A 10,000-nucleotide genomic window follows, 5' to 3' on the forward strand; every position below is an offset into this window, starting at 1 on the left:
AGAGGCACAGGTTCGAATCTTCTCATATACGCAACGGCTCGAATTTCAAATAAATATATAAATACATAAAAAATGACTGGTTAAGATAGTTCTCTTGTATCTGAAAATCAAGCAATTTGATAATGTAATGAATTGAAATCAAATCCAAGATAAAGCCATTGCAATATTTGTGACTATAACTCAAGATCTATATATTTTACCTTGCTATAACTATAGTCACAAAGAGTTATGCATATAGTTTCGTGATTTTCAGATAAATGTCAACAATCTTGAAGCACCATAGAAATCGGTTTTATTATTGCATTGCACATTCATTCTTTCAGTCGTTACATTTCTGGTTCGTTCTCTCATGCTGGGACGTGGAACGATTTTTCCTCTGAATCACAAAATGTCATAAAATGTGAAATCTAACATTTCCATTAACCCTTTTATCCCCAAAGGACGTACTAGTACGTTTCACAAAAGCCATCCCTTTACCCCCATGGACGTACCGGGACGTCCTTGCAAAAAAAATGCTATAAAATTTTTTTTTTTCATATTTTTGATAATTCAGGCATTTTCCAAGAGAATGAGACCAACCTGACCTCTCTATGACAAAAATTAAGGCTGTTAGAGCAATTTGAAAAATATATACTGCAAAATGTGCTTGGAAAAAAATAACCCCCTTGGGGTTAAGGGTTGGAAATTTTCAAATAGCCTGGGGGTAAAAGGGTTATAGGGCTTGAACTGCGCTAAGGCAACTTTGCACATGTAAGGCGATGACCCAAATAATTGTAATGCCATTTTGCTGAAATCAATCAATCAACGCCGGTGACGGTCTCTTCGCCAAACTTAAAAGGAAGAATTTGGCGTCGCTACTGCAACCCAAGTAACAGTTTATGCTTTGCTAATGGTATCTGTGGCAGTAATTCTGATACAGTCCTTTAGTATCTGATTAAAGGGGAGATGCTAATACTATATCATCTAATTCAAGTCTTTTATATCTTTTTGTTCGTGTAGAACTTTTACTCTAATGTAACACTTCGAAACTCGAGATGGAAATTTTTGGGTGTTATCTTTGTTTTGTTCAAGTTTTTATAGTTTAAATAGGAAATATTCATTTTAATATTGTTACTATTCTTAAAATATTTTATTTTTCCTTATTTCCTTTCCTCACTGGGCTATTTTCCCTGTTGGGGCCCCTGAGCTTATAGCATCCTGTTTTCCAACTAGGGTTGTAGCTTAGCATTTAATAATAATAATAATAATAATAATAATAATAATAATAATAATAATAATAATAATAATAATAATAATAATAATAATATAATCATGTATTCTTACCACCCACAAAATGATAAAATCTACGGCCTTTGAATTCACAGTCTCGTCGTTGATGGAATGTTTGCCCAAAACCTAATCTTTTTCTTTTTTCCTTTACGCAATTAAACGTGAAATAAGTTCCATCCCCTCATTTCTGTCTTATGTACTTCCTGTCTGAGCCCCCAATTGACCTAGGTGTTTAGCCATACCTTTTCTCCAAGTTAGCAAAATAGTAAATGAACAGACTTCGTTAAGAGCCAGGCGATCTTGTAACATATAGTGTCAAAAATGTTTATGCACTTGGCTGATTTAAACACTAAGAAACAATTTTATGTCTTGGTGTTTCGAGTGCAATTTTCAGCATAGTCGAGAAGTTACGTCAGTTCAAGATTTTATTCTTGTTTTGTTTCTAATGACAATATGTCTCATGCGTAAATATCAGTCGCAAAATAAAGAGGCTATATACTACTACTACTACTTCTACTACTACTACTACTACTACTACTACTACTACTATTAATAATGATAATGCACCTAATTTTTCTGACGTCGTTTGTACAAACCTTTATCACAGTTGTAATTAATGAGTAAATGTACTGTCTATTTCTTGAATATTTTTTTTACTGTAGAACCTTGAGTCAAAAATAAAACGAAGGATGATTTTTTTTTCTCTCTCTCTCTCTCTCTCTCTCTCTCTCTCTCTCTCTCTCTCTCTCTCTCTCTCTCTCTCTCTCTCTCTCTCTCTCTCCTGTCACGTCATATTTTTGACTTGACATGACGAATGGCAAGTTGGCAGGGGTACAGAAATAAACCTGCGTAGGCTGGTGAATCTCTCTCTCTCTCTCTCTCTCTCTCTCTCTCTCTCTCTCTCTCTCTCTCTCAATATTGTTTTATATACATATGTAAGATTTGATTGCACTCCATCCTACTATGAGAATGTATTTCAGCGTTAATGCCCTTTAATTCTGACGAAAAGGAAAGAAAAAAGCTTATCCATGGCTTTCGAAATACGCAATGAGTCTTTCTAGGGCTTCCCATATGCTAACGTGGTGTGGGCTTTTCGAATTCCCTCGATTTCCCTTTTGCTTCTCTGGTGACCTATTGTCCCTAGGCGTAATGACCTCCCCTAAGCAGCACACAACGTGTTTTGGGTCCGTGCACTTAATGGATGTCTTGAACTTGTATTTGGGCATGTCTTTGAAGAAAGGCAATTGCTCCTGACACTCATTTTTCGTTACGCAAGAACAAGCATGCGGCGAGGGCCCCCGGGTTTGTTGTTTCACCGTGGTGGTTTCGGGCTGTGGAGGTTCCACTGTCGTCGTCTGGGCTTCAGATGCCTGAACGCTTTCGGTGCCTGTGGTTTCTGATATGCAGCCATTGCTTCCAGAGCATTCATTGAAGGGTGGCTCGCTTGTCACGTCAGTTTCAGAAGAGGCTGATCCTTCGTAGGTGCTTTGTAGATTACCTGGTGGGGTTAATTGCATAGAGGGTCTCGATGGCAGCTTCTGTGCAACGTCAGTTAGATTAATCAGAGTAGCTCTTTGACAGCAGTACCTCGTCAGCATGGGACACTCTATCTGTTGAAACAAAGAGATAAGGAAGTTTTATGAGCTGAAAAATATTGAAAAGCATCGATTATTATATACCTTTGTATTATGAGAAAGTCATAAATACAAAGCTTCAGCACTAGGAATGAGAGAGTGTTGGTTATAGATCTAAGCCCCTCGTTTAGTCCCCTTTTTTCATCTGGGGACTGGCCAGTAGTCCAGTAAAATCTAAGGTAAATAAAGAATAGCATCAAGGACTGATCGTAGTACAATGAAGATGTATATGCTGTAAATAAACATACTTTGTGATGTTATTGGTTTTTCATTGAATTCAATATTTTAAGTGCATTGCAAATATTTTGCACTTAACACCTACACTACGCGTATATCACTGAGTAACATACTGAAAGACTTCCCATCACAAGGGCAAGTTATATAAAAGAAATATGGAAGTTTATTTGTATTACATATCACCTAGAAATTATCATAATACAGTTCGCCCCTGATCTTAAATGATGATTACTACTTGTATTCAGGACCGGATTTAAAGGGGGGCCATTATTATTATTATTATTATTATTATTATTATTATTATTATTATTATTATTATTATTATTATTATTATTATTATTATTATTATTATTAGCTAAGCTACAACCCTAGTTGGAAAAGCAAGAGGCTACAAGCCCAAGGGCTCCAACAGGGAAAGATAGCCCTGTGAGGGAAGGAAATAAGAAAAAAAATAAATGATATGAGAAGTAATGAACAATTAGAATAAGATATTTTAAAATCAGTATCAGCATTAAAACAGATATTTCATATATAAACTATAAAAAAAACTTCATGCAAAGCCAGATCTACATTCAGGAGTTGAAATTGATGCAAAGAGAGTAGCATCATCTGCATATGCAACAAGCTTGTTTTCTAACCGAAACCACATGTCATATTTATATAGTATGAAAAGTAATGGACCAAGAACATTACCCTGAGGAACCCCAGATATCACATTCCTGTAACTCATTATGGTGCCCATCAACAACTTTTTGCGATCTATTACTTAAAAATTCAATAATGATGCTAAGAAACGACTCACTCACTCTTAACTGTTTGAGTTTGAAAACAAGGGCCTCACAATTAACACGGTCAAAGGCAGCACTAAAATCAAGGCCAATCTTACGAACTTCCTGACCACAATTAAGGGATTTATGTACAGCATTGGAGATTGTAAGAAGGGCATCACATGCTCCAAGGCCTTTACGAAAACAAAAATGAAAACTAGGGAACAGATGATTATCAAGACTTATCAAGACGTTTTGCTAAAAGACGTTCAAAAACTTTAGATAATATGGGAGTTATGGAAATCGGCCAGTAAACAGTTGGACTTGAGCTACCACAAACACATTTACATAGTGGAGTAATATTACCAATTCTCCAGCAAGTGATAAAAGCTCCTCTTCTTGCTAACTTGTGCAAAATAACTCATAACTTTGGAGCTAAGAAATCTCTAGTCTTTATAAAAACAAAGGAAAAACTACCATTTGGGTCTACACCTCCATAAGCATCCAGGTTCATCAAGAGAGCTTTAATTTCCAGAGATCAAAACGCTAAACTAGTTAGTTTAGCCTCATGAAAACAAGAATGAGGAAGGTCAAGTTTCTCATTACTCTGCTTACTTTCAAACACATCAACCAAAAGGGTTTCCTTTTCCTTTGGATAGTAAGTGACAGAGCCATCTGGTTTGATTAAAGGATGAACTGTTGCATCTGCACCAAAGAGTACAGATGTAAAGATAGCCCACCACTTATGTTCCTGGGTTGTACCAGAAATGGTTTCTTTTATAGTTAAATTGTATTCCTTTTCAGTTCAAGCATAAACTCTCTTAAGCTAAACCTCTTAAGCTGAGTATAATTATTCTAAGTCAAATCTGATCCGTTACCTTTCCAAAGATGATAGGCCTCCTGCTTCTCCAAATAAGCACGTCAACAATCATCATTGAACCATGGTTTGTCTTTCACTCAGTACCTTAGCACACAAGAAGGGATACGTCTATCAATTGTTTTGACTAGATTCTCATTCAAAGGAACAATAGGATCAACACTTCTATACAAATATGACCAATTCAAGCCCAGAAGATCACTCAAAATGCCATTCCAATCAGCTTGAGATTTCATAGATATCTTACATGAGTATAATACATCAGGGACAGGCTGCTCAGTCTTCACTACTAATGAAATCAAGGCATTATCGGATGTCCCAACTGGAGAACCAACCTTACTTTTACTTATTATAACGCCAGGGTATTCAGTGTATACGAGATGCAATCGGTTACCAGACCTGTGACTAGCTTCACTTATGATTTGCTCACAGCCTGATTCAGAGGCAAAGTCTAAAGCTCTTTAAGCCATGGCGATCGGTAGGAGAAACAGAATTTAGCCACACCCTATGGTGAGCGTTGAAATCACCGAGACAAAAAGAGGCCTTTCTATCATCTTGTATCTTAGCCATAATGGTAAGAAGTCAATCAAAGATAGAATCATCCATGTCTGTATTCCGGTAGATCCACGGTCCAGATATACCGTGGGTAGATTGAACACAAATAGAATTTATTGTGTCTGCCACAAACTTTTAATACCTGAATCTCATGACTTCCACATTCATAGCAAGACTTATGAAAAGCAAGGTACTCAGTCCTAATATACACTGCCACTCCCCTGGCCCTAGGAATGGCATCCCGTTTCCAAATTATTGTCTTCTTAAAACAAGTTATAAGGAGCTCAGATGAGTACCTCATATTAGGAACTAAAGTTTATAAGCACAAAAGAATATCATACTGTCCGAACGTAACTGTAAGGTCTTGAATATTTGCATGGAGACCACGAATATTGCAATACAGTATACGACAATGACGAAGTCCAGGACCTACTGGTCCAGGATTTCGCTCACTGTCTACAGACACCATAAGAATTGATATTAAATAAAAAAGATACATCATACTTAAAAACTAAATTAACAATAATGATAACAAAAACAATATGTACTCAACTAAAAAAAAACTAAGAAAGAGAAATAAGCGATATGATACAAACACAACTTCAGCTGTAGAGTAAGTAGAATTTTTGCCCCAGAGAAAAATTCAGATGTGAAATTTTCAATGTCATTTTAGGTCAGTTGTGTGTTCCCTATAACAGCGGAGGGTAGCACCCCAATCGGGGTATGACATTCAAAAGAGTAGTCAATTTGTGTACTTTATCTGGTTTGGAAATAAAAACTGAGGTCAAGAAATTTGCCATTGCTTTTCCTAAAGGCTTAAGTGGCAATAGTGTGTTTGCTGTGGAAGCTCTCCAATTTGCCGCTTTTGCCAAGCTCAGATCATGCGTCACTCCATCCCAATAGGCTGGCTGATACCTTCCCAAATGTTAATGTAGCCCTTAGAATATATCTTGGCTTGATGGTTACTAATTGTTCAGGAGAAACGTCATTTAGCAAAATGGCATTAATGAAAAATCACCTTAGGACCTCAATGACTGATGAAAGATAGTTTTTTTTTTTTTTTTTTTTTTTTTTTTTTTTGATGTAGAAAGTAGTGTTCTATAAGAAAAAATACATTTTGACGATTTAGTCAGAGAATTTACTGAAGTAAGGAGGGGATTTTTGTTGGCTCTAAAAAATACATGCACCATAATCCATGCCTTTTCCTGATCACAAATCCTTAAACTAATTTGCCATATGATGTTAACTGAATAATGTGGTCAAAGTTATTCTTGGTCAGTGAAATCTTACATTAGCCATTTCCTCGTTTGAAGAATTAATCAAACTTTCTTCTTGATATTCTTCATGGGGAGGGGTCCTCCGTAAACATGAGTGCCAGAGACCTCCAATTTTTTAAATCCAGCCCTATTTGCACTTCCTCTCTTTGCTCAACTTTGAAATAGTGTAATATTGTCAGACATAATATAGATTTATTTTCGGTAATTTTGTATTGTATTACAGGGTGAGATTTCGAACAGAAAATGTATGTTTTCCTATAGTAAATAACGTGATTTAACCGAATTTGATGTTCATTTCAATCGGAAACAAACAGATCAACCAATTCGACTAACATTAAGTTGACGAATTGGTTGCTGTTATTACGGATGAAATGAAGGTGAAAACCGGTTAAATCACGTTATTTCCTACAGGAAAACATATATTTTCTGTTAAAATGGTTAAATATAATCACTGATGACATAACCCAGTATGTTTTCCCCACCCAAAACCCCGAGTTCCTACTGGGGGTCCCCCATTATCGGAGGATATAGATGTATATATATTTCTGAAACTATTCATTTGGGACGGGAACGAGTGTTATTTTCGAAGAGAGCGAAATTTTTTCTAGAAGAAAAAGTAGTTGATTTCCTAGGTTACATTGCCCTGTAATACACTACAATGAAACCTTATTTTCTTTTTCAGAGGGCAGCCGTAACGTACGTCCACCTACTTACCATCCTCTTTTTGATGTAAGTGTCCTGGACCTGCACTGGACAAGGTAGGAAGATCACCCTGCAGGAGCAGGACTTCTCATCAACGACCCGGTAGACCCCAACCATCCGCGAGATAGACCCATCTGATCTGAAGGTCAAAGGATTTGGTAAGTACATGGTTGTTGTTGTGATGTCAATTAATAGAACCATGCCAGTTAATCAATTTCTATGCAAATAAGTAATAGGTTTAAGACCTTACTGTCCTCGAGGATATTGGTAAAGGATTTGGTAAGTACATGCATCTTTTCTTTTAAATTCTGTATTCACTTAACCCTTTTACCCCCAAGCTATTTGGAACTTTCCCAACCTTAACCCCCAGGGCGTTTTCCTTTTTCAAGCATGCTATGAAATATTTTTTTTTTTCAAATTGCGCTGACGGCCTTAATTTTGGTCATAGAGAGGTCAGGTTGGTATCATTATTTTGCAAAATTCTTGGTCGGTTAGGTAGGAGATCCCAGATACTCCTAAGAAAGGAGTTCGAGGTAAGTACTGTTAGGAAAAATACAAATGACCTAAAATTTGTGATTTTTATGGAACAACGTACCGGTACGGGCATGGGGGTTAAGGGATGGGTTTTGTGAAACCTACCAGTAAGGGCATTGGGGGTAAAAGGGTTAACAGTTCTTTGCTTCTCAAAAAATGTGTTTTTAGATGTATGGTTATGAAGTACAAAATCCTGGTATTAATTTGAAGAATCGTTGTGACTATAGAAAGGTCATTCTTTCCTTAGAATATTTTTTTTTTTCCGTGAGCTTATGTTGATGTGTGCGTGTTTAATCTTTTATAAAACAACAACTCCTTGTTGTATTCTGTAATGGTTGTTTGAAAAAAAAAGTATTCACAATTTTGCACAAAAAAATTTGTATTTATTTGGGTAGGGGTAGGCATGCATATATATCAAATGAAATTTTCTTGTAATTTAGATATGTCATTTTATAGATAAAAAACGCACATGCGTTCACACAAAAATGTACAGTACGTGAGTTTTGGTAGGTGTGTGCTAGTATATGTATATAATTATTAATTAACCCTCTCACTATTCGGTTAGGGGTTAACTGGCCAAACAACATCGGATAATACATATTCGGGGACGATGACTATAACCTGTCAGTGAAGGAGTGAATGATAATTATTTATAACAGGGTTGAGTTGAAATAGTCAGGAAATGGAGAGTAAAACATCCGGCCAACATCACTTATTATTGAATTAGGACAGGTCATAGATGCCTAACCGTATTGCTAGTGTTCAATTCAAGTAATTTACTTGACTTTCTCTCATTATAATTAAAGAATACGTTTTTTCATTCATGCTGTAAATCTTATAAAGAAATTTATTATCAAGGATCGAATGAAAAGCGATTTATAAGAGGTAAAGAATCCTAGGAAAGATATAAATCTGTATTGCTCCCATGCTTGACATATAACCACCTATATATACTGTACTTGTACTATGGTATAATAAACTACTGGTAAAGACTGGTCAATTGAATTAACAAATATGTTATCTTGTTCTACGTACAATGCAGTTATGAAGCATCGTCTTCTTGATGTAATTGTTCGTATTAGATTAGGTGTGACTCTTGCCGACACGGGCTCTTGCCTCTATGATTATAACCTTAAAAATACGTTTTTGATAGTTTCTGTTAATTCTATGAAAGCATACTATTGGGATTCGTGCAAAATTGTTTGATACAAGAAAGTGAACACTTTAATTACTATTGAAGTAAGCTCTCTTACATACTATGTCTCAGTTGCTTGGACCTAGTCCAGAGGTCCATATTAAGATTAACTTTAGCCAAGTGGTAATTCTTTAAAGATTACAAAATCACTGTAGCTATAAACTCATTCAAAAGGAATACTTACACACTGTCGTAGTAATGGGTTAGCGGAGGGTTGGCTAAACTAGTGGTGAAGAATACAGCCAGTAGCAGAAACCTGTAATAGACATTTCAAATGTTGAATATGTTTTGTAATCAGCATTTCACACATGAATAAGTTATTCAATTACTTTTACAGTTACTGAACTTTTTTACAAACTTAATTGCTATTAAACGATAAAATCATGCGTATTTAGACCTACAATACCTTGCCTCCTTAAGTTACCTTTTTATATAGGGCAGCCGTAAAATTAAGTCTTATTTACTCTCATGTCTTATGGGCTGCATAGATTTCCATCTGGTAAGGCTTACATCTACTGGGTTCGTTGATGAGATATATTATTAAAGCAGATATAAGTTACTGCCTTATTATTGATATATATCGATTCATGAAATGTAAGTCATATGATTCGGTGCTTGGACCTGGGAGGCAATTCAGTAAAAGTTATTGCCTTATTATTGATATATGTCGAATAAGTCATATGACTCGGTGCTTGGACCTGGGAGGCAATTCAGTATAAGTTACTGCCTTATTATTGATATAGGTCGATTCATGAAACGTAAGTCATATGACTCGGTGCTTGGACCTGGGAGGCAATTCAGTGTCGTGGTGCAACTGGGGAAGACCCAGAAGTCTGGTACCATAAAGTATAATTTAAAAGATGTTGGGCAGCAAGATGGAAGAAAGGAGTAGTAGGGGATGTAGGTAAAGTAGAATGCCCTAAAGTGGTTGCATGTAAGGGCCGAGGGACCAC

General features: G+C 36.1%; 1 protein-coding gene across 1 annotated transcript in view; it reads right to left on the reverse strand.

The window, feature by feature from the left end:
• Positions 1-1,980: 1,980 nt before the first annotated feature.
• The window catches only part of LOC137630089 (uncharacterized), a 16,912-nt gene continuing 8,892 nt past the window's right edge, over positions 1,981-10,000 (reverse strand). Inside the window, exons 2-4 of the mRNA XM_068361571.1 lie at positions 9,232-9,303; positions 7,331-7,457; positions 1,981-2,879 (exon numbers count right to left, since the gene is read on the reverse strand). Coding sequence (XP_068217672.1) covers positions 2,292-2,879; positions 7,331-7,457; positions 9,232-9,303 — 787 coding nt within the window. The 3' untranslated portion in view covers positions 1,981-2,291. The remainder of the gene's footprint in view (positions 2,880-7,330; positions 7,458-9,231; positions 9,304-10,000) is intronic.

Source organism: Palaemon carinicauda, chromosome 38 (assembly GCF_036898095.1).
Source record: "Palaemon carinicauda isolate YSFRI2023 chromosome 38, ASM3689809v2, whole genome shotgun sequence".
Taxonomy (NCBI): Eukaryota; Metazoa; Arthropoda; class Malacostraca; order Decapoda; family Palaemonidae; genus Palaemon; species Palaemon carinicauda.